Consider the following 26,693-nt stretch of genomic DNA (forward strand, 5'->3'; position numbering starts at 1 on the left):
CTTCGAGGAAAAAATCAGAAATGCTTCCCAAATTATTATTATTATTATATTAGTTATTTACTAAAAAAAAAAAATTCTGTATAATCATCACTGTTAATATTAGAACATGTGTTGTAAATGCTTTAATACAGAGGCAAAGAGTGTTATTAAAATTATTAACTGAAAAAAAAATTATTATTATTATTACATTACACCTAAAGGGAGTTCAAAGACTCATAGAGGGAGGGCACCTACTCTGCAACTCTCTGTCTCCACCAACTACAACGAACAGCAACTACCATCGTCATCTACACCAACGCCATCTACCGTCCATCACCATTAGTATTTTCACAGACAATCATGACCATCCATGCCCATGGCGGGATTCGAACCCGCAGCCTTTTGGCTGGATAGTGGATACGCTAGATTGGTTGACCGAGTGGCGTATCCACTCGGTCAACCACACCAGGAATATTCATAAAATAGCTTCCATGTAGCAATATCGTAGGGTCGTTTTTGTGTGCAGTTTAGTGATTTGACATTTTACGAACTAAAGAGAGGTAGAAAAATAAATAAAACTGTTAAATGAGGAAGGAAAGAGATTTGGACTTGTTATGAACTTGGAAAAAACAGTGACAATTTTATTTGGTGAGAAAAACATGAAACACAAGATACAAGTGGATGGAACTGATATAGAAAATGTAGAACAATTCACATATTTGGAAAGTAAAAACACATGTGATTTGGCTATAAAAAAGAGATAAAGATCAGGATTGCAAAGGGAAGAACAAATCTGAAGGCCAAGGATAACATCTGGAAAAGTAAAGTGATCAGCCTGCAAACAAAACTAAGAGTGCTGGAAACATGCATCTTTAGAGGTGTACTGTATGGATCTAAAACGTGGGTGATAAATAAGGAATCAAGAAAAAGAATTTTGGTATTTGAAACAAGAACTTGTTACAGGAAAATTCTAAGAATAGGATGGGTGCAGAAAATTACAAATGAAGAGCTGCTCTATCGGAAGATACAACCAAAGAAGAATCTAATGCAGAAGATTATAAAACGAAAGCTGCAATTATTTGGAAACCTCTGCAGAATGAGTGAGGACCGGAAGATAAAGACATTTATGTTTGGTATTTTGGATGGTTTACAAGATGAGGTAGACTGTACAGAGAATGGATAGACGATATAAAAAAGGACTGGTGTGGAATGGGTGTACAGAAACTGCGACACCGTGCACTGGGCAAAGAAAAATGGAAGAAAATAGTGATGGAGCTATCGGAAACAAACGCAGTGAGCCCATGGTTCGTGATGATGATTCAGTTTAACTGTTTTCTTTTATGGTTTAGTAGCGTATCCATTAATATTCCGGTGCACAGTTCTGGAGATGTATATAAGGATCATCTGAGACCCTTATATTTAACTTTAGTTTACCTCCTCGTAATTTTGGATGTAAAATTAAACTTTTTAATAAACAAAATAGTACAGAGACTCAGATGACATACCTCAGGTAAGACTTCAAGGCGTATTAGAGGAATGCAAATATCTGTTTCACAAAGTGCCACCTTATTCTCGGAAACATCCTGATTTAAAAAATCATTTAGCTTCTAAATCTGAAGGAACTCGTGAAGTTCGACAGACCGGCTGGTGTGTTACGTTTCGCGTATTCAAGCGACTTTCAAGTGCACCCGGACATATCACTTAACACTTGAACAGTCATTTCCCCTTGCTTAATGTTAGAGCGGCGACCTGCCCTTTAATTAGCTAATTACGTCAGCTCTTTCTTGAAAAGAGCGGAGAAATCGTTAGCACTCCAGATTCTTTGCAGTTAATCGGCCGAAAGTAACTGCTGCATTCATTAAAAAATTATTTTACAATTAGGAACTTTGCTTGGCTCCGTTTTTCTTATTTGATTTCATGTTGTGGTGTAGAGAAAGCTTTGAATAATAGTTGAAACTTTTGCTATCCTGAGGGGCGAGAGTGGCTTATTTCTTCAAATGCACGCGATTTTAAATAAAACGCTGTTTCTTGTTGTCTTATTTTTAGCAGTTGATCCAAATTCATACGAAAAGATAATTATTGAAAATTTGAATTTTCGTGAAAAAATTTCACAAAAAAATTTAGAAAATTGAAATTCTGATTTCTTTAATTCGGTTAGTCTTACATGTCGAAATTTCTCATCTTTTTTTTCTGTTTAACAACCTGAATTTATTATTTATTTATATAACCGAATTGTACAGTATTCGGTCAAAGTTATATATTGCACAGGAGGGATTGATAGTTGCGTTTGTGTGTGGGGTGAGTGGGCAAGAAGATTGATTTTGAGGGAATGGTCCTCGGGGGTCATTCCTCTTAATCATCTATATTGGCATCTTTCCTCTCCCATATTTCTTTTCCTCCCCTAGATCAGATTTTCTTCCTGTATTATACCCGGTTCTAACATAGACTCCCCAACACATACATCACATCTCGGTCCCCGCCCCTTACACTACGCCTAATCAGCACTCTTCATTCAAGCCACGTGTAATTGCACCCATTATACACCAATTAATGCTGACTTGACTGCTGTGTTCTCATACCGGCTTATTTAAGGGATAAAAAAGACATGAATTGCAAACAGAGAATGCAGTTTCGATATTTTACATATTCAGTACTGTCTTATTCATGTTATGTTTTTGATATTCATGGTTTTATTTGGCATTGCTCGAAAAATATTCAGAATAATAAGTACTACCGAATACACAGCAATTCCTTAATCATTTTACATCATGGAAAGAAACTTCCAACTGCTGACAGCGAATTTTTTGAACTCGATCTGTTGGAAATGATCTTTTGGACAGTCGACGTATAACCTAAAAAAAACGGACCATCATTAATAAATACAATCACGCTATGATGAATCTTATAAAGTTTTATTCCCTGCTTTCAGAATTGATAAACTCGCTTCATCGTAACAAGAGCAGTTTTCTTTCTCTTCACAAGGTGCGAAGAATTGCATCGCAAGCTTATTAAGAAATGCATAACGACTTTGTTACATTAATCCAAAAAAGTTCGGTTCCTTTATTGGTGGTGTTTCCTTCTGATCAAACTGCTAACGAAGAACCAAATAGATTTTGAGGGAAGCATAAATGAAGTTATGGTGCCCATCTCCTACACCCTAAGCAGGTTGACGTGCATTAGTTTCCCTGACTCTCATTATCTCAGTTCTCCACCCTCCCTCGTAATCACTGGATTAACTCCGCATCCTCCTCTAGCAAAGGTTTACAAGGAAGAGAGGAAATCTGAAATTTTCTCGGTGTCGTGCATACAAATATAATGTTTGGCGGTCTCTTGAATAATAATCTCTTCTTCTTCCCCTCCACTTCACTGTTTAGTATGTATTATAAGTCTTCTTACTAATACACACCAATACATACGAGGGAATCAACTCTAATGAATTGTCTATTGTAATGTTCTCGGGGAGTTTGACACCTCCCACGGCGAAGTCTATTTTCCTTTGGATCGATCGAAAAGGAAATGATGGCGGTGACTAACGTGTGGGGAAGAGGGAGACGCCGGGGCTTCCAGCGCAGGGCGGCTCACCTTCCGCAACTGCAGCACGTGCATGTAGTAAGGTCGTCGGCAAACCACCACCAGGGAATCCTATATGAGCATATGATCGGAATTTCATACCCCGGAGTTGGAGCGAGGATGGTTGTTAAAGACTTTACGCCGGTGGTGACAAACAGGAAGTGGTACATGCTCGCTCAGGCTTGTGTTATTCTTCATTAAAGCTGGCCAAAGAGCAACCCATTCTTGTGGGCGCAGACACTGTTGTGTGGACATTATACACGTCCGGTTTATCTTTTGCCTTCAGCCTTAATACATCTATTGTTCTCGTTATTTGTCACATAATATAATTAAAGCACTTCCCACAGAAATCCTGTCCATGTGCTCATTTCCCAATTCAGATTCATTCCGGGCTGTAATGATGAACAAACTTTGCAGTTGTGTTTTTCTTGTATCGTATCCTGTGCGTATGCTCTGAAACTGCTCTTCAATAAGAAACGTTTACTGATGTTGGTATATGAAGTACGATGTCTCTAAATATTACAGTAGTTAAATAAAAACGTGAACACTGACTACAACATTCTCAATATACCGAGGAATAATAATTACAAAACATTTGTTGTGAGGTTTAACATTTCTTCGAGAACTATTCTATACATTTCAAAAACGATCTCTCTTACTGGAAAATTAGCACTTTGGGGAGAAATATTTCTGAGTGTACTGTGATGGCACATACTGCTGAAAAACACGAAACAGTTAATAGCACTCGACTTTCGATTTTCTTTAAATTAAATAACAGTTAATTAAATCTCTCTCCGTTATTGGACTGCATATTTATGGGAGGGATATCATTTCATCAACTCATTATTTAGAATTCACTTAGTTAACGTAGACAGCAAAAATATCCTTCCTTCAGTATTTTATTACATGAACTATGAAGTGATGAGAATAGTATTGATCGCTGTTGCGGAAGTGGGGAGAAAATTTGAAAAGTACATCAAATATACAAGGTTGGTTTGAAAAGTTATCCGCCTCGACCATAAATGGTAACACTATCGGCAAGATTTTTTTTCTAAGTTGGTACATCTGTCATAAGCATCCATGTGAAATTGCAAGTCATTCTATCAAGTAGGTTTCTTTATACAACTGTAGGAAGCAAGTGTTGTTCGGTATCCCTTGAAAGGGATAAAATTGAGTATCGTACGGTTATAAAATTCTTTGTAAAAGAAGGTTTAACACCAAAACAAATTCATTCGAAGTTCGTAAAAGTTTATGGGCACTCTTCTCCTTCGTTTTCGACAATTAAGAAATGGACTGCTGAGTTTAAACGTGGCCGTACCAGCCTTGAAGATGATCCACGTGAAGGACGTCCAAAAGAGTGTAACAACACCAGAATAGGCATTTCAAGAGAACGTATAGGATATATTTTGTATGAAGAATTGCAAATGAAAAAGCTTTGGGCAAAATGGGTGTCGCGCTTGTTCACAGCAGATCAAAAACGCACTTGCGTGAAAATCTCTGAACAGTGCTTGGAGCGTTTTAACAAGAATAAAACTGATCTTGTCCGCCGATTTATTACTATGGATGAGACTTGGATTCACCTTTACACATCAGGATTCAAACAGCAGTCAAAGCAGTGAACAGAAGCCGGTTGTTCAGCGCCAAAGAAGACAAAGTCGATTCCATCAGCAGGAAAGGTCATGGCATCGGTGTTTTGGGATGCTAAAGACATTTTGTTTATTAATTATCTTGAAAAGGATAAAACAATAATCGGGTAATATTATTCCGATCTTTTAACCAGACTAGACGAAAACTTTTGTGAGAAAAGACCCTGTTTACAGAAGAAAAAAATCATCTTTCATCAGGGCAATGCACCTCCCCACAAAGGTGTTTTGGGAATGGGAAAATTAAGGAATCTACACTGTGAATTGTTGGAACATCCACCCTATTCCCCTGATTTGGCTCCCTCTGACTTCTCTCTCTTCCCAAAACTAAAACTCTTCCTCGCTGGTCAGCGTTTTCCTTCGAATCAAGAGGTAATTATAGCTGTAGAGGGGTATTTTGCAGATACTTACTAAGCGCCACTACAGCTACGAGATAATGGCACTGGAGCATAGCTGGAATAAATGTATTAGTCTTAAGGGAGGGAGATTATGTTGAAAACTAAAAATAATTTTGAAATTATAAATTTGTTTTTTCATGTTATGCCAAGAACTTTTCAGACCACCCACCCACTCTCATATTGGTAACCGGTTTTGTTTAATATTCGATATGGAAGTAGTGAAACTAAGGACGTCATACGTAATAAAAAATTAACTCTAAAAATTAATGATATAAATCCTGCAACGCAGACTGTCGTTTGATGTTCTATCTCGACTGCTTTGGACATCAGTGCGGGGTGACATAAAAAAAATTTAAAAAGAATGAAATCTTCGAAGAAGTTTTGAAATAAGTACTTCTATTTATAACTCTTTTTTCTGTTTTAAGCAGGACAACAACAAATACGGGGTTCCTGATTTGTTTTTAGGAACTACAACAACGTGCACGACTTTCACTTCATCAGAGTTTACGCCCGACCTGGTAACTAGGAGGTTGCTGTTAATCTTAGCAGAAACAATAAGTGCGAAGAAGGCATACTGCAGTTTCCTCCGTCTTGCTCTACATACACACACACACACAAGACAAAGTCGATTCCATCAGCAGGAAAGGTCATGGCATCGGTGTTATGGGACGGACACACGCGCGCACACACACACACACACACACGCACGCACGCACGCACAGAGAGAGAGAGAGAGGAAAACATTGCATTATAAACTGCTTCTTAATTTAGAGACCTTTGTAATTAAAGCTTAACAAGTTGAAATTTCTTGAGATCAGCATGCAAAAGCGAATGTCTCAAGTATATAGGTTTGTTTTTAAAACTTGCTTCGGTTGGTGTATTTGCTCTCCATATTAACAAAAAATAAGATCATCTTTACCTTGAACATACATGAGAAGCTTTGTTAGTGATACCCTGTGTTGTTTTTCAAAAAAGAAGTGAAGGAAGCAGGTTTAATGTCACTTTCATTACAATCTTGGAAGAGAATAAAGTCTGTTTTACGTCTGTGGTTTGATTTATACTTTTTTGAAAACGACTGTAGAGCTTATCTTATTTAATCGAAAGCCAATATGAACATGAAAAACATTTTGTGATATGATTGAATATATTTGTTCAATCCTTTTTAGATTCGGGGAAATCAAGGCCGCAGCTGTTAGATAGGTCTGTGTAGCAAGTAATAATGTGTGCAAGATAGTGCCTAGTAGTATACAGGCATTTCACTGAATGCCTGTATGAGTGGTTGTAGCTTATTTTAGTTCTCAAATTAGATAAGCCAGATTGTATAACAAGCATAACTTGCATATATAAATGCACAGCGCGTCGTGTCAAGGACTGAATTTTGGATATTTTGAAATGTGTTTTTCTCGCTTTTGGTGTTTAATTTTGAGATTAACTCCACCCACGAGAGGTACAAAACCTGGAACACGTCAACGTCATCTGTCGGGAAGTGGTTAATAAGAAAGGGAACTTATTGGCGTATTTCTTGAAGAGTCGGAGGTTAAAATCCTTTCAGGAAACAATGCGAGGACTATTCCAAAGGATAGAGTTGGGTACATCTGAAACTGGATTGTGATTGATCAGCAGCTGTTCGTGTGTGTTTACAGGAATGAAGGACATCCTTCAACAGAACACAGCGCTTATAAAAATAACTGTAGAAGAAACATGAGACAGAATCAGCTTCTGTGAGAGAGGGATCATTTAATTGAAATAACATACGTAAATTGTTGTAAAAACCCAATTCCCAAGCATAATCTTCTTCGGTCTACTGATACTCTTCTCTCTCTTTCGTATTATTATTTTTTCTTTCTCTGCTCTTCCTTTCCTACCCTTCACTTGTCCTTATTCTTACACCAGTCTCTAAATTTCGTTATTTTCTGATCTCAGCTCACCCTTCAATATCTATACTCGTTCCTTGATCTCTTCCATTTCGCCTTTTCGTGTCTTGATTGACAAATGTTGAGCTTTACTTTCTTGGAGGACAGTCCCCTCTACATGGAAAACATACTTCGTTCTGGAAAGTAGATACGCCTTCAAAATGATAATTCTACTCTGCAGATATTAGATTTTAATGGAATGTGTGGGTTGAGGTAAAATACGTACTACACTATTATGGAGCTACCAGGGTTTTTCACTGTTGGAAATTTACTGTTGCGTATTCCGAGATGTAAAGCTTGTTGGACTTGCTTTGGAATCAGTTACATCGCATGACCGGATCCGCAAATAGTATTGTCAAGAAGGATAAGCAGGCTGTAGTAATATTCCGGCGATTCTTTTATGACCGAATTTTAGATTGCAAAAGATAATACATGAAAACAGAGTTCAGACTATTTTTCAACATAATCTTCATCTCTTTCAATGCATTTTCTCCACCGTGTAATAAGTTTTCAAAGAAGGTGTCTTAGTAAAACTCTTTGGATTGTTTTAGGAACTGTCTTCCCCTCTATTCTCATCTGTTCGACACTTTTCACCCTTGACGTGTGTTTTCGATTTAAGAAATAACCCCAAGTCCGATGGAGCCAAATCGAGGTTATAGATTCGTTTGCTTTGACAACTTCCGAAGAGTTGTCAAATTGAAGTTGTCCCATTGAAGAGTTGCGACATATCGTCGTTATAGCCCGAACTTCATTCGAATAAGGTTATTGCCTAAATCGAAGACAGGTTAATGGCATTCGTTTTGAAAAGGAACAGGTCAGAACAGAGGTGAAAAAAAAAAATAGCGCCTAAAACAACCCCAAGAGATCTAACCCCAAGAGAACTAAGATATCTTCGAAAAATTTGTTCGCAAGTAAAGAAAGTAATAAATCCAGATCATGTTGAGAAAGAGTGAATGAAAATGAAGATTTTAGCTATCTTTATCATTTCACTGCCGTTTCTCTTCGGGTTAGAATAAATGAATTCATAATGAAGGCTTACGGAAGATCGCAGTAATTATATATACTATGTAATCTGATCATCAAGATAACATCGCTAATTAGCTCAGAATAATCATTTCATTAAAAAATTGGTTGACAAACCCGTTGAATTAATGTTCTTTCTACAAAGCTAATTGAGAAAGCTTAAATGCTCTGTGATTTTATCTGACGTTGTGCATGTTTAATCTGACATTAAACATGCTCAATGTCACTTAAAATAAACTCGGAATTTTAAGAAAATCATAAAATTATATCCCGAAATATTTTGAACGTAATTGGAAGCACTAATGAAACTAATAACTGCAAAGTTAAGTATAAAATACGTTCGTTTCCTAGTAGTGATAATAAGTTGAAACTATCGGAAACAGGAGATTGTTTGCATGTGTACACTCGTTAGCAAAATAAAAATGCAGGACCAATTTAAGGCCCTGAATATGAAATAAATAAATAAATAAACTACAACCCACTAAACGCCTATTTTTTCACATCTCCATGCGTTTTTCCCTGTATTCATATACGCAGTTTTGTAGGACTGTTGCTTATCCCCGCGCTAAAAAGGTGGGTTTTGGTTACTTATATCTGCTATTAGAAGTAAAGACAACATGTGAAATACACTTGCAATGATCCACAGAAAATAACATCACGAACTCGATAGGAATAATCATCAAAATAATATTAAAATCTTCTAATGGTTCTTCTTGGATGCGTTTTTACGTATACATTTCGTGTGATGTTAGAAGTTTTTTTTCACTTGGTTAGACTATAAATTATATATTTGGTTTTAATCCTTTATCCAAGTGTAAACAAACAAACTTTGCGCCTGAAGTATTTTAGGACTGGGGCAACTCTTGGCAAAGGTGGACTAAGTTCTCATCACTTTCCTTAGTATCCCATAATGCAAACCACATCTCCTTGCGGACATGTATAATGCTATGCATTATGGGAGGGGGTCACTACCCAAACAACTAAATATATAATTTATAGTCTAATCAAGTGAAAAAACTTCCAACATCATTTTCTAATCCAGAGTAAGTTAATAATAAGGTGAGACACCTTTTGGCAACTCGTATAGGTAAACATGACTCCTGCATTGCTTCAACCTTGGTATCACCTCTGTATCTAGCTCCCACTGAAGAGACATCAATAAAGGTCGAAACCGGTCTGGGTAGTGAGCCTTCCCATAAGCATAGCATTATGCCCGAAAGGAGCTGTGTTTTGCATTATGGGATACTAATACAAGCGATGTGAAGCCATTAGCTTCTATATATGAGTGCCCAGTGTCTTGAAAATACTTCAAGAGCAAACTTTGTTTGCTTACACTTGGATAAAGGATTAAACCAAATATATGATTTCATGTGATGTTTTCACGCCACCCCACTTTAATAACATTTCATTAACGTGTTTATTTTGTGCTGAATTTAGAGGATGGAATGATGTCAAATGATTCTCATATCTACTAAGAAAGTTGAGGTCTGTTTCCATGCAATATTACAAAATTCTCCTTCTTTTTAACAGAATGCGAAGAATTATCGACCTCCTTTCTGATATCTTTAGTAAAAAAAAAAAGTTTCGTGGCGACCTGGGAACAATGCATAAGCCTTTATTTAAGAGCACTTACGCCGATGACCGACTGGACTACGCCTAATATAGTGGCCTTAATTAAGTCCCTACATTCAACGGGCTTAAAAACGTAACATCCGCCACATCGATCAGGATATGTCTAAAGATCGTGCTTCAGCATAGACTGTACTCTGTTATATATATAATAACAGCAAACGCGAGTGCCTGAAAAATACTTCGGTTTGGTAAATGTTATTAATATTTAATCAAGAAGTATTAAATTAATTATAAACAAGATAAAAGACCAAATATGGAGCTTTTATTTTCAAGCCACTTCAGCCTTCAATAAGCAGTACGGTGGTCGTACATAAGGAGATCACATTCATCTGCAATTTAAAGATATTCGTGACCACGATGGGATTCGAAGCCACAATCTGCTTGTCTCTGGAGCCGAATTCCAGACTATTTAATGTGGAATTCTGCTCAGAATTATTTCTTCTAAGAAAACCGAAGTTCCTGACAGTTGATACTATTGCTGAGATATGTTACGGCTATGTTGGGGATAGTTAATTTACAGTAGTAGTATTAAGTCCTGCATCGACTGAAAGCGAATATCATAGCTAAGATCTGTATACTGTCTGTGTACTCATTTCCCCATTTCAGGAAGAATTTTTCCCCCTGAAACTCGTTTTTTTTTTCATCCGTTAATACCGGCAGACCGACCAGAGAGCATGCTTGTCTCATACCTGAGTACTAGACGCTTCAGTATAATACTACTTGACACGCATAGTAGCAAGGATATGTCAGCTGACTGGTCAATAAATAAATAAAAAAGCAATTCATTTTTACTGCAGAAGTGGAAATCTTTACTGCAGTTTTTTTTAAGTCACTTTGGATCTCCATTATAAAAGGCGGTGGATTCACACCTTGCGATGAAAATCATTTACCATTTAAAATGCGTTCTTAGGGACGAAGCTAGCAAGCTTTATTATTGTTAACGCTATGCTGTTTGCAAAATATCATGCTATATTGCAGAAACTTTATTTTCCAAAAAGCGCGTTTAAGAATGCTGTTAGTGTGCGGGCCAACTAGCTAACCTACCCTTGCATGCGCTCGGCCAGCACCCTCGAGATTGGGTGGAGTAATAAACCAGTGTAAAGTTGAACCGATGAATGTGTCTCGTATGCAGACTTGTTCAAATGTCATGCCGCTATTGTAGATGTACTGCTCAGTTGGAATCATTGTAAGGATAAAAAAAAAAAAAAAAAAAGAGGAGAATTCAAGGGCGAAAGAAGGAATGATTTTAGTGAATCTCAATTATTCAGTGTGTGTGTATGTGTGCGCTCGCTCGCTAAAATCTAGTGTAAGAGATTTATGCCTGTCTCCTTTCATCGTCATTTTAGATCGTTAATCTCTTCGCACATGGGCTTTAATAATAAGAACCTGGTTGCACTTTATAACTTCATTAATATAACAATCGTTTTTTTTTCTTGGCCAAGTGTCTTCAAGTATGTTTGTCGCTATTTGCATTAGGAAGGAAGTAACCAGTGGCAAATTCTCCATGCTTGTTGCGCAAGCTCATTACTTGAGAAAGAAGTACTATTTATTTGTTAATAAATGCATGCATTGATGAGCATTCCATTTAGGCTTTTATTTTTGTAACCAGAAGACGTCTTAAGCTTGCGCGGCAATAATTGAGCTTTGCGTTGTGTATCGAAGGCCAATGCTTGCTCGTCTAGCCAAAGCTACCTTGGCTTGCTCGGTTGTAGGAGCTTCCAGGTCCACGCTGCAGCACTGTGATTTCATGCGCGCACATAGCCATTTCTGCTCCTTTCACGTCGTCTTAAACACAGGCCAAACGCAGTCAACGTAGCTCTAGCCAGTGAGCTTCAGCCAGCCTTTACAAGTGTGCGTGTTGCTTGGGAAAATTAAGTTGCAACCAACTTTTTATGACGATGTTATTGACTAGTTCATAAAGAAGAACCGTAGGGTAGAATTTGTATTCAAGTAGCTAAATTGAAAAAGATAGAATATCATTTGTAAAATAAATGTTGTATTTGTATGATTAAATGTACATAAATTTCTAAATATATAGTTTTAAATGGTCAGTAATTCATTATTCCGCTAATCAGACTTCAATCACACCTCTCACTCCCTGAATGATAACAAGAGCAAGCGTGAATTTCAAGACCAGCATTCGCCCCTGGAAGTAACTGATTACAGTGGAATCTCTCAGCGATGAGAAATTACTAAACCATCACTGCAATGCTATATTTTACTGGAAAATTATACAGAAACGATTCAAATTTCGTTGTAAATTCAAAGATTTAATTAGAAGATGGGCAGTTTTTCCACAAGTGTTAAACCGATGAATCCTGGTTTATGATACATACCAGGATCCTGTCGCATATTTTTATGTGACACCCCCACTCAAGAAATGTTGTAAACCCGTAGTACCGTGGGCTAAGGAATTTTTTAAATAATTTTTATCATTTATTTTTATAATCCGGAAACATGGAACGTTTTCAAACCACTTCAGGTCACCGTTAGTGTCACACCCGGCCATGAAATTCATCTACCACCTAAAGACAATCACAAGCAACCATGAACTCTGAAACACAGGCAAGAATACAAACTGGATCCCTCTGAGTGGCATGGTACAAACAGCTAATTAAAAGTAGTTCTTTGTTGTAGAAGAAAAAGTAATAATTATCTGCGAATTTCTATAGCATCGAGATTAGAATTCCACGGTGAAATAAAGATAAAGTCAGTTACAGCTGTCGCAGAGACCGCTCTCCTACCAGCGTTCAAGCGTGGCGGGCTTCTAACTTAGTGCTTTAACAAATATCATTACACAGTCGACAAATCTGGTAATTTACATAACATCTTAAGATAGTCGTATTTAATGTATAACTGATTTTAAGATTCTGTGTGTGTATGCAATATTTCATTCTAATACAAGGATAAACAAGGATAACAGTTGTCCTCAGATACTTGGGTATTGCACGCTCTTAAAAGAGTAATTTTATCTTCAATTAGTCCAATTGCAATTTCATCACATTCAAACTTGTCTTTCATTGAGCATCTACATCCTTTTCACGAGCCGTGAAAGGTTATTGGCGGGGAATGACAAGTAGCTGTGAGGAAAGATACCTTCGAATGTGTGCGTACATATACTATTGACACTTTGAGGTGTAGTGTCAAAGTTGTGTGATGTTACATTTGTGCGCACAGCGATCGCTAACATATCGCACATTGCGAAATGACTTCATCTTTTAGAAAAGGATGCCTGAATCGATGGCCGTTGCTGTTACATTGTAACAGATTGCCATCTGCTAAAGCATGCTAGCAGTCTTCTATCACGATTTTTCACTTTTGAAACGTTTGCTGGATTTGGGGTGAGATAATCTACTTGGAGATGTTACTAAAATTCATTAGAATTTTATTATTCACGGTCAAGCCTTCATCATAGTATCTAACTCCACCTTCACCACTCGCTAGATCGCAAGAGCTTCATGATGGGCTTACAGCAGGGCATTAAATCTTTGTAGAAAGAAACGACATCCATTAGGACAGCAGACTCGTTCGTCTCTTGAATGACAGTTACGTTGGTGACATTTGGCGTTAGCGATTTCCAGGGTCAATGCATCTCAATGATTTTATTCAAAACTAATTGATTTTTAAACTAGAAATTTTTAATTTTAAAATTAAGACAAAACGTGTTTTAGTAATTAAAATTGAAGAAATGAAATTGGGACATAATAATGAAATTTTTCTAAATTCCGTTTGTAAAGTACACTTTTTGGGCTTCTTCTATTGATACTGCAGCCCAGGAACCATAATATCCATAAGTTAGTCAATTGATCTAAAACGGAACTCAAGTATTCAAAATTTGTACGAACCTTCTATAGGTTTTGAAATCTCTCGTGTACGGTGGTTAATATATTTAAAAATCCATTCGACTACTGAATTTTGAAGACTTTTCTGTACATGCGACTTCGAATTCCGTGTACGAAATTTCTTTTTTTATTATTGGTAGTATTTCTACCAGACACTGCCTTAAAACACTGTGGAAAAAGCCCAACAATAAGTTGGTGCTTTGAACACTTGTCAAAAGAGAGATAAATGGAACTTCATGTGACATCACACGAAGTTCCATTTATCTCTCTTTTGACAAGTGTTCAAAAGTATCAAATTACTGTTGGGATTTTTAGACACCATTTTTCCCAATGTTTTAAGTTCCATTTATCTTTGCAAAAATACGCATATAATTTTGGTAACAGCCAAAGAAACAACAATTTAGTCCACAATTCGAACGTATGTCATTCTTCTGGAATTTTAACATTTTCTAGGTATTAACTCGTCGTTACAGCGTCTCCCACATTTGAATCTTTTTTCTTAGATTTTATTTTGCTCACTACTGAATTTTATACGATTGGTTTATTAAATTATCAATAACTGTTTCTCCATTAATCAGTGTTCTGGATAGTGTCATCTGTAAGTAATGTAGGTTTGCTAGTTGTCTGTTTTGCGGAGGAAGGTGGTATCTAGTAAGAAAACCCTTCAGCCTCCATTATGATCGGCAAACTCACTTTTGGATGAAAAGACCTTTAAAGGTTCATCATATCCTCGGTGAAATTAGAATCTAGATCTTTCTTAGTAGAAAAATGTGTGCTTTCAATGGTGGCGTTAGTTGACAGTGTGAGACAGTATTGTAATTTTCGCAACCTAATACGATGCATTTGAACTGACCAATGTTAGCAATGATTATGGTTGCGCTCACGTATCAGTAATGCTGATAAGAGGAGTTTTTCTTTCTTGGGAAGAGGGCTTTCTCTTTTGAACGACTGGACAAAGCATTGGATTTCTCTATCTCGAGTTTGCGCCGCAGAATGTGTAATTAGGTGCACACGGTGTATATTTGATTTTTCCTGATTGTCTGCAAATGGTGAAGGGCGACTATACTTGGCATTCTTATAACGTTAAAAAAATAATAAATTTTCTTTTCTTTAACTACCCTTGCTGTCTCTATTACAGCTACCTTTGGGAACTTATCAGAGAGCGATAAATCTTTCAGACCAGACTACCAAGTAGCCAGAAACGACATGGAAATATCCCTGTGGACGTGATTTATGAAGTGTGGATGTCCTCTCCACCCATTAAAACGGGAACGATGTCGTGCCACTAATGTGAAATAGGATCACCTTATTACGTGTAGAAACAAACGCCACAGAAAAAGTTAATCATGTTATTTTTAAAACAAGTTAATCCAAGGCTAGATGTATTCTTAAAATAGCTGGTAATGTATTAAGATAAGGAATATCTGTTTCTTCGTAACTCACTCAGAAGGATGAGCTCGTCGCCGTAGAAATGCAAATATTTTTTGGAATAAAAAACTTTTTCAATTGAAGATGTGTTATAGAGTGTCATACAGAGGGTCACGACAAGAGGATTCAGTTCACCATGTCTATTAAGATTAGTCTAAGGGATCTAGAGACTCGGGAAAATATTTGGAACTTCCATAGAAAGGCTGCGAACGTAGGAAACTGAGGACGGATCCAAGAACTACGAGGCCTAGATTGAGTAATGATGTTTTAGGTTGGCTAATGGCCGATCATACTCTATATCCCGTTTCTCAATGGAATTTTTTTTTCCTATATATATTATGGATGGCGAATTTTTCATATGCATGACGCTACAACAGTAAGCTAGTGAAAAAATTTTGTTATTCTTGTGTTATTTTTAAATTAGCTGAAGAGTTTTTCTTGTTTTAAAAATTGTTATTTTATGATTCACATTTGGTGGACAAAATGGTGTTCTCGGGTGCCCATTCGCCAGATGAATGTTTTAACCTCGCCATACTTACGGATCGCAAGTATGGTGAGCCTCTGATTTGAGTCTCCGATTTGAGGCTCGAAATGCGATCTGTAAGAACAACAACTCTTCAGCTTCTGTCTGAAATCAGCTAATTCGTTTGTGGTTGAAACCCTCATAAATGTTAATGTCTAAATTTAGCTTTGAGTGCGTGCGCGCACATCTTTTTAGTTGTAAAAGAGTTCCGTCAAGAGGTATACAGCACTCCGAAGTGATTTTTACTTTGCTTTGAGAAATTTCTTGTCAAAAGTTGGCACGCGTCTTGTTGACAATATCTGGCAACTTATGCGTTGAAGCACCATTTTCTTCAAGACGCTCCATCAAATAAACCACAAGAAATCGCCTTGGCACTGACTCAAATGTTTCTAAGCATGAAAGCAACAATCCGCGAACAGATTTAAATACAGAAGAAATTTTGCGCTTCGGAAATTGTAATAAATTAAAGTAGAGATCGCCAGCTTTGTATACTCCATGAACCAACATTCGCTGTCGGCTTCATAACAGGGGACGAACAGCGCTATTAGATGTTGGATTAATGTTTATTCCACAACGACAACGAATGATTTCTTATTTGGTACACTGCCGTATTCACGTGTTCGTGGAATTCGTAGAATAGATGAATTTTTTTGTCTCTCATACGAACTTTTATTGAACATTAACATTCAATCGGCATACTCCATCAGATTTCCGAACCGTATTAAGATTTTTTTTTAATCTTTAGCTGCTTATATCAATGGGGATTACTTTGTCGCCCTTCCAATATATCCAATGGAAAAATATATTTCAGATAATAAAACTAACTGGAAAACACTCACGATTTTATGGTTCATCCTACGATCTTAGATCGGATGCATTTCAGCAGGTTACGACGCATTTCAGGCACATGAAATGACCCCGATGGCTGATACTCTGGCCATGGATTGCCAATCACAGCATTAAAGCGACTGATTGTATTAAATTTGTGCCAGAAGTATAATTAATGCGTAATTACTTAGCGGGACTTGCATTAGAATTAGCCTTCTCGTATTTCTTTGTTTGAGACAATTTTTAATGGCTTATAAAAAATACTGCACCGCTCTTTGCCGTTTATACTGTTCTTATTCCTCGGCAATTAAAATTTAATGCTTTTTATGCTTTTCAAAATTCACGCAACGTAAATATTCTGAAAGTTCTCGTAGTTTCAGTTTTAAAACTTGTTTATTAAAATAATAATAAATATTTCGTCACCTGCGCTCTGGTGGTTTCTACCCGAAGTTGACTCTGCTGAATGAATGTACGTATTTGAATGGTTTCGGAAAAATCCCTTCACAGATGAAGGTATTGAGAATATATCACTATTTTTGATACCCCCCCCCCTGCGCATATTTGAATATGAATTTGATTCCAATTCAAGTAAATTGTGCGGTGCTGAGTACGTATTTGGAACAGAAAAAGATACGATAAAATGCTATTCCTTAAACTTCTTTGTATCGCAAAACTCGGTAAACGTTCTAGAAAAATTGCTATAAAAACAAATATCAACACGTGATATTTGATGTGTGAAAGCAGAGGTAAGTGTATACGTATGGCAATCATCTTAGCTATTTACATATTTATGCGTGTTAACACCGCGTATAAGTAACCACACACATAATCACAATAATGCAATCTAGATGCGTTTTAATTTATGCACTGTAAAAGAGTCTTATCATTTGCTACATATAATTTTGTTTCATTTCGTGTTCGTTTTGTCATTAAGATTATGCACTTGAAACCAAATGTATTAAAGATTTCGTCAGCCATAATGGGGAAATAACACGGACAGGTGTATAATATTCTCATAGTCACTGTGCATTTTGTGAGACACCAAGAAGGCCATCCATTTCCAAATCGAATCGTGTCAATATTTTTCAGATTTTATAAACTTTCTCTGCGTTAACTTTTAATCTCACTAACTTCAACAAAAGAAGAAGAATATGACGAACCCATGTGCCGTTTTTCGGAAGTATAAATCGAATTGAAGGTGGTCTTTTAAATTGTACAGAGTTTCATATCTTATCCGATCAAAAAAGAAAATAGACTGCTAGGAAAATTTTAATGGATTTAGTACTTTTCTGGATCAGTTCTTCCTTTATCTTGTCTACTGAGATATAGATCTAGGTTTGAATGAAAATCTTGAAAAAAAAAAACATGATGGACAGACGTTGGATCTTAGTGAATTACAGATATCAAGTAGCTGAGTTGGTTTAATGTCGCAGTCTCTCTTTCTCTCTGTTTAAAATGTTTTTGTTTGCTCCTGGTGGTTTTTTTACTCCGCAATATCGCCAATCACATTGTTATATTCTGTCTAAAATATCCCTGCTGCTGTCGAAATAAACTCTCGTATATTTTCATTCTTCTTGCTTCAAGTAACAAGAGACGCGCACAAATCAACGATGAAATACAAACCGGCTGGCACTCCAGCGCCGCCTCTTGGAGCCCCTTGCTAATAAAGTTAGTCCCGTTTTCTTCTGTTGGCTAACTCTAGTCACAAAGCTGCTTTTCTATCTCCTTGCAGTCAGCAAAAGAAAAGCTACAGGAGTAACTAAAGTATGAAGGCTCTTTTAAGAAAAGAGAGATAAAAAAAATAGTTCCTTTTAAGAACGAGAGAGAGAAATAGAATTGAAAACCTGGATAAAGGAAATATGATTGGATGGGAGGTGTTAAATATGGGAAGGAAAGAATGCTGCCATCTCCGAAATTTTAAATAGAAGCCATTAATTATTAGTTTTTTTTCTTGCTCTGACTCGTGCAGTCTTTGTGGTAGATTCCTGCAGAAAAAGGAAGCTTTTCTGAATCTAAGATATAATTTTAATAGAATCCAGTACAAAGATAGAGGGAATGAGTAATGGAGAAAAAATAACTGGAATCTTCATTACTAGACCAGAGGATGAAAACTAAAAGAGACAGATTCATAATATGTTGAAAGCCACGTCATTTTTCATATGTAATCATCATCATCAAATTCCTGCCCTCAAGGGGTGTATATAGGATACGATAGTACTACATGAAAATTCACATCATTACTAACTTCCTATCTACAATTTCCCTCCAAATCAGTCTGTTACTTGTCAAGACTCCAACATTATCAGATCTTATATTTCTATCGTCTAAGGCACTTTGTACCGTATCAATCCACCTATATCTTGGTCTTCCTCTGGGCTGTTTTGCTGCCAACCTGGCAGAGAACACTTATTTTGCTAATCTTTCCTCGCCCCTTCTGTTTAAGTGACCACACCACCTGAGATTAGCTCCGTTAATGCATTACTGGGCTGACGACGATAAGTTCTTTCCTAATATCCTCGTTTTTAATATGATATTGCCATTGATGCCATCTGTTCTTGCCCCTGATCTTTCTTAGGACTCTCATATCTGCCGTCTCTAGTCTTTGGTCAAGTGACCCAGCTCAAATGACCCACCTCAGTCAAGTGACTTCTGACCCAGCTCTCAGATCCATAAGTTGAAATATTTTTCATATTTGTATATAAATAATTATTTTTTTCAACGCCATGGTTCAGCATGACTGTTTTTATACACTTATTTTCGAAGTAGATATCGTACAGAAAATCAACTTCAAGTATTTTATTTTTTTGGCATTAAAGAAAAGTTAATCCACTGAGATGAATTATAAAAAAGAACATCCGATAAGCATATTTATGATCTACGTGATAATACTGGGGAGAAATGATGCACTATTTTTTCTTTTTTTAGTATCTCCTAGGAAATAGCGCATTAGAAACAATCCATACTGCATCAATACTCGGTGTGCTAACCTGTTAGGAGTTGTCCAAGTAAATTGTCAGTTGCGGGAATGAGAATTTTCCTGTGTTATTTTTTGTTATAGATTTGTGCTTTTTTCCCCCCTCGTGCTGTAGTATTGCAGGTAAATAATAATAAAAGGTAGGAACATAACGAAGGCAGGAGAAAATGTTGTCGGGAACGAATAGTACTTACCGTAACGCCTAAACCTCCTGGTGAGACGGTTGCCAAGAAAACGAAAGCTACTGACACATGTGTACTTCCAATAGCACATGCCGCTCGATAGCCTTTATTCCAAATCTCGCAGCAAGCCATTTCCTGCTGCCACTAGACGCGCGTGTGAACGGCATTTCCAAGCGGAATCTAGTGACCTGTCATTACAGACACACGTTTGATCCTCATATATCTACAGGGTAAAGTTCGCAAGATGTTTTTCTTATCTATAGGGGAACACAGACTGACAGATTCCAGTGGATTTTTTTTTTCTTTCGTTCCACTGCAACCAACTAGCAATAACGACAGTTCCCCTGTAAAAGTCGCTTTGCCGTATAATTCGCAGAACTTAATGAAGCGATGCACTGTGAACAGGAGCGAATGATATTGGGTATCTGTAACATAAAGGAAAATACAAGAGGAAACTAAGTTTCGGTACAGATTGTGAGAACAGTTAACCAATCCGAAGGGATTAGAAGTATTATTACTGCTACTTTTCATTCATCGCTTTAAACTGGATGAAGACGTTATCATGTTTCTATCGCACTGAAACGTAAACCCACGTGTTCTTTCACAAAATTACACGCTCTAAAAGTGTAGCTGGAAATTGTTAAGGCACCATAAAAAACTGAAAAATCATTGCTAAGATCAGAGAAATATATACAGAGACAAATATTAGCAGTCATGATGCGTTTATAGTTGTTATCTGCTTAATTAAAAATATAATTAAAATTATATTTTTAATTCTACCTTTTCAAATATCTCTTACGAGTCTTCGACAATAATTTATATTCCCTCTCATGATGAGCCAGACATGGTTTTATACTTCCTTCATTTTTTGTAATACGTATCGTTCCTATTTTTACATTTCGCCTTCACGAGCCCCTGTTCATTTAGTATTCTCCTATCTGCTTGGAATTTTAACCTTTCCTTTCTCATCAATTCGCTGCATCGTTCTCTGAGATTAATGTCCATATTTGCAAGTAGATTTATTTCAACAGTACGTTTTCGCATCACTGTTTCGAAATTTCTCTCCATTTGTTTCAGTTTAAAGCCATCTCACTCATGCCATTGCAGCAATGTCCACTTGTTCTTTATCCGCAATTCCATATCTTCCTTTTTCCACTCCTGTTTTTGATTCTTCTAATCCATTCACAAGTTTTTTTAAAGATTATTTTTTCTACATCTTTGCTATAAACGGAATTTACTCAATTCAGTTCTGCTATTCAGTTCAATCTGAAAAAAAAATGCTTCGAGAGGAACCATGAGTACTCGAGAGTACCCAAGATGCCAGCCCGATTACTTGCACCTCAGCTCTGCAAGCGACATCGAGGAATTCTAACCCATAGCATCAGTTTGAATTCCACGATGGTTAGATCTTTGTGTAAGTGTTTAGAGAGTATACGATTTTTATCACACTGATTTGAAGGCCTAAGGCGGTTTGAAAAAAAAAGTCTGTGTCTGGTCTCCAGAGCTAGATTACTGGATGAGGTAAACCTTCGCTCGTGTGCGGTAATCATTTATTATAGGCAGGGCTTGAAAAATGCACTCGTTTGCTCACCCATGATCAGTGAGAATTTTAGTTGGCGAGTAAAAAAATTAGAAGAGGAGTTTTCAGTTTTATCGCCATTCTGGTTAATGTTTTATGTAACAAGAGGTCTTTTGGTGTGTTTACCCCTCATTGGTATGTTATGTCAATGAGGGGACAGAATTTTATCTTTGGCGAGCACTTGTATCGCAAGTTAACCATCGCGAAACAGCAAACCTAAAATAGTTAATTTCTCACCCAGTAGAGGAATGTGCAGAATTTGGCTATTAGTGGATATTAAAACTTGGAAAGTTGTAAATGAAGTATTTATTTTCCCAAATATTTCTTTATATTGATTCTAACCTAAATGTTTTCGATTGTTTTCTGAGTTGCTGCCGTGTCATATGGCATCAGTGGATCTTCCGTCCAATAACTAGTAGCCAATTAGAATTCAAAAACGTACTCATGTAACATGTGTAAACCTAAGGATTTTAGTTTATTGAGAGATTTTATTATACTGAATTTTGTCAACGTTTGTTTATTATAGCAGAGAAGAAATTGTTTAATTTTTATTCCATAGAAATATATATATGAGAGAGAGAGAGAGGGAGGGAGTCTTTTATCACTAATAAAAAGCATGAAGTTTTTTTCACGTACTCATAAACACACTAATCTGTACATATTTGTTTTAGCACTAGTTACACATGATAAAAATTTACCATGGCATTAACAAAAGCTTATAAAACGGTCAGCTACTGTATTAAACACGTTACTATGATATATTATGCAATCATGGTAGAGTATACATCCAGGCTGAAATCTGACTAGTGAGATATTTGCCTGGCTGATAAACCACATAAAAGTTTTCAAGTCCTGACTATTGGTTTACACTTACCTTTAGTTCATGGGTTTGGCATAAAAGAAGTCCTGTTTTTTAAAAGAAGTACCTTAAATATTTTTTTCACCTACTGATAGCAGTCAGTACCTGAGAAAATAGCCCTAGACGACTTAAACGATAGTATGAGAGTATGTTTGCTTCGCCTTCAACTATTTGCTCATCAGTTATACCGATGTATAGTAACGAAAATGCGCTAACCCTAAAAGTGTAAGATAGAATTAGGGTCATATTAAAAATAGAAAAATGATTTAGAAGTAATCGAAAAGGTGATTTTTTTGTAGATTTAATGCAGACAAGACAAAATTAAAAGTTTTTGGAAAGTGGGATATTGAAGGCATTCATTCTGGGCTAATCCCTAAGAGAAAACCTCTCATTATACTTTAAATTCCCTTTTCCACTTACCCAATATTACCAGTTCAAGAAATTATATACAATAACTTTAAAACCGTATGCAAATTATAAGATAATAATCTAAAAGTCAGCTGGAAAGCAAAAATATATTCATAAATTGCAAATTTATACAAATCTTCATGTTTCATCAGGGAACACTACATTTATCTTATGGTACACGAATTCATTGCATTAAATAATGTATCATAATTATAAATAATATTAAGCATAAATATATCAAATACTCATACAATGAAGAACATTACTTACGGTAACTGAATATATAAAATCTTTCGATTCCAAATGGGATCACCACCGGTTCCTTATTTATGGAAGGAGACCGAAGTTCGAATCCTGCGTATGATATATGAGAAATTTTGATCTTTGAATCGAAAAAGAAAAACGTGATTTGAATTCTGAAAATTATATTGTAGAAAAATGTAATTCAACGGACCAAACAAACTGGCCGAAAGATTTCAATGTTCAGTTATTCTCTGTTGATAGAGTGACAAAGTCAGTCTATCAACAGAGTGACTTTGACAAATATAATGACAAACTCTAGATGACACGCATCATCTAGAGTTTGTCATTATTTCATTGGAATGAAAGTTCTTTTACTTCCTGTCATTCCTTTAAAGTCGTATTTTGTTACTTCACAAAAGTGTGAGGGGGATTCCACTTATATATCTACTATCTTTCTTCAAATAGACCATCCAGAAAGACGTACAAAGCACGCGAGGGATTTTATACATGATTTGTTTATCATGCAATGAGTTTTGTTTTTGTTGGAAAAACATTCAGTTACCAATCCGTATCCATCTGAAATCAATGATCCCGCTGGATTTTAAGATTATAATTAAAATATCTTAAACACATTAAAAGGAAACAAAATGCAAAATATCATACGAGATTGCTCATGCAAAGCTTCAAGAGTTCGGTAAGCACTTATATTTGAAGGCAAAAACTTAATCTGTGAATAAAAATGCCAATCAAAAATTGAAGATCCAAGTTCATATACGTGAGATTTTAAAATTAACAAAGAAATTTCCTTTGTTTAACATAATCATGTATGAATAAATACTTTAATATTTCCTACATCATTTGCAAATATCATCCATTTCATCCATTGTGTGAAATTGCAAAAAAACAGCGAATTTGTTTGTCAACAATGAAATAAACAGGGATACAGATTATAAGTATCCATATCGCTGTGTATGTGTGCGCGCGCGTGCGCAAACATCCCCGAAAACTATCCAAGAATTGACTGTTCTCTGTCTATGTGTATACAACTGCAAAAAAATAAATGTGACTTCAGAGGAGTCGCATATTACTCCATTAAATGCAAATATTTCAGTTTTCCTTTGAGAAAGCCAAGATTAAAAAAAAAGCCAGTTCTTCCCCTTCTCCCACCCCCACACGACAACATCATCACCTTCCAGTGGTTCTCTGTGTTCGGGCTTTGTAAAGGGTGGGAAAGCAGCTCACATGAAGGGAGACGGTCGGCCAATCGATCCCGAAAGCGGTCGTCATTTATCTGGGGGAGGTTAGTTCGAGACGAAACTGACGTTCCTTGAAGACATGATTGCATGGCCCGGGGGGGGCATCGCTCTACTCACGAATACTAACTAAGATCACGCTATGTTTTCGCCGCCAGAACACATGCGCACCTTACCTTTGCCGTTCTTTTTTTTTTTTTTTTTTTTTTTTTTTTGCTGAAATGGGAAGTTTGTCACGCTAGCAAAGTAAGTCTTACCCAGAGTAGCGGCCAGCCCGACGGCGATCCTGACAGGACTGCTTCTCATCGTCGGCACTGTCTCAGCACAGATCGCTGACCACCACTGTCAGCCGTCACCGTTTCTCCCGCTGACACACATCATGACCCGGGTCATTAGTGTCCGACGTACACACAGCGAAGTCACAGATTAACAAGCGAATTGTATCGCACGGCAGCGAGACTGGCAGAAGACAACGCTGCACAAGAGTCGTCTGCTTTTGTAGCGTGACGTCATCGGAGGGCGAATCTATCCAAGAGCGGAGGTGGCTCCCGCACAATTACACGCAGCAATCTCCCGAACGCTGACGAACGCCACTTGCTTTCTAACAAAAAAACGGGTACATTTCTGGACGCTGAATTACCAGAGCGCGATGGAAAAGCCAAAAGAATTATCCAACAGACAGAGTTCGATGAGACCAGAGCCAGCAAAAGAGTTCCTGTTGGCAATAAGATGTTTCTGGGGGAGACGTTGATTAAATTCGGCGAAGTAAGAGTGATTTCAGAAGTGTGTGTGTGTGTGTGTGTGTGTGTGTGTGTGTGTGTGTGTGTGTGTGTGTGTGTGTGTGTGTGTGTGTGTGTGTGTGTGTGTGTGTGTGTGTGTGTGTGTGTGTGTACTCGCTGTGCGGAGATGGGGTGTACCAACGTGGCAGTTTTTATGTCAGACCATTCCTTAAAAGTATAAACGAAAATATGACATTGCTGCAGTATATCCAACATCTAAGATCTATGCTTATATAAATTCAGTACGTGTACGGAAGTAGTGTCCTTTTTTCTCTAAAATTGTAATTTATTTTGCAATATCTTTTACATAGAATAATCCGCCATCTTACGCTGGTATTTGCATTCTCTGAATGAGACAGTGGATGTCTCACTCAGAATGTAAAAGTCTGTACTTCGGAGCTCTTCACGAACAGCTTGTTTCAGCTCCTCGTCGTTCATCTTCAGAGGACCAAACAGGTGGTAATCAGAGGGTACTAAATCCGGGATGCTAACCTGATGGGGAAGATCAGTCCAAGCAATGCTGTATTCGCATCCCTTATGCTGAAACTGGCTTGTCTCTGACTTGGTTTCAATACTGAAGTGTCGGAACCAGAATCTAAGTGTGCTCGCGTTAACACTATCGTCTTCATAACACATTTTTCAGATGGATATTGGACTTACATCTTCTGCGGTAATGAATTAAGTCGCCATTCTGCTTCTTCTATAACTAGTTTGTCTGAATTATTTGTCTGCTGCACTCATTTGACCGATCATTCGTGGTTAAACTAAAGACTACTATTTTCCATTTAACGAAGTGTAAACTTTCTACCACGCTTGAATCGAGAGAAAAAAAGACATCCTTTCTTACTCCCATCCCTTGTTCAATATATTATTATTATTACGGAAATACCTGTCATAGAATGATTCTAATCATTATCATCGTAACATTCCTACCTGGCAGTTTCAGTAAGCAGAATAAAAGATAGAAAAATTCAGTTTGGTTCCATAATTACATAACGTGTATGCTACAAACTAGATCGAGACTTTCATGTTACGTGGGTTAAGACAGATGGGTCAAAGCTACTTTATTCCTTTAAAAAAATGATTTAGATTAGCGTGTTATTAACACAGAGTGGTACACACTCTTTCTTCTTCAACGATATCGTCAGTTTCAAGATCAAGAGAAAGCTCAGTTATAAAACCGTACACCTCTCCACTGCAGATTCTTTCGGATGTTGTCTGCTTTCAAAAACAAACACATAGCGATTTGTTTAGAATTTCTTCTTCAAATACGAAGTATATAAAAGAGTTTTTATGTCAGAGACCAACAATTTGTTTGTTTGTTTTCTAGATAATTCTGTTTTGGCTTTTACTTCTGGGCATCTCACGAAATATTGCAAACCAAATAGCATTTTAGTACTGTGGGTGGGAAAAGGGTTAGATATTCCAGAAAACCCATCTGGAAAGCGAAAACACGGAACTTTTTTAAGCGACTTCAAGCCATAGTAAGCAGATAAGGTAGTCTTACACCTGGGAATGAAAATCATCGTGTTAAAGTATAAAATGCTTATGCTACACTTAATAAATCAGTGATTGAAACTTTCGCTGCTGTTTTCTAAGGGCGTGATCAAATTCTGTTGTCTTTCATATATTGCATT

General features: G+C 36.9%; 1 protein-coding gene across 1 annotated transcript in view; it reads right to left on the bottom strand.

The window, feature by feature from the left end:
• Window positions 1-24,708, bottom strand: part of tei (irregular chiasm C-roughest protein teiresias) — a 335,409-nt gene extending 310,701 nt beyond the window's left edge. Inside the window, exon 1 of the mRNA XM_090406158.1 lies at window positions 24,535-24,708. Coding sequence (XP_090262284.1) covers window positions 24,535-24,583 — 49 coding nt within the window. The 5' untranslated portion in view covers window positions 24,584-24,708. The remainder of the gene's footprint in view (window positions 1-24,534) is intronic.
• Between the last annotated feature and the right edge of the window lie 1,985 nt (window positions 24,709-26,693).

This window comes from Typopeltis vanoorti, chromosome 16 (assembly GCF_054136105.1).
Source record: "Typopeltis vanoorti isolate ZY-2024b chromosome 16, IOZ_Tvanoo_1.0, whole genome shotgun sequence".
NCBI classification, from domain to species: domain Eukaryota; kingdom Metazoa; phylum Arthropoda; class Arachnida; order Uropygi; family Thelyphonidae; genus Typopeltis; species Typopeltis vanoorti.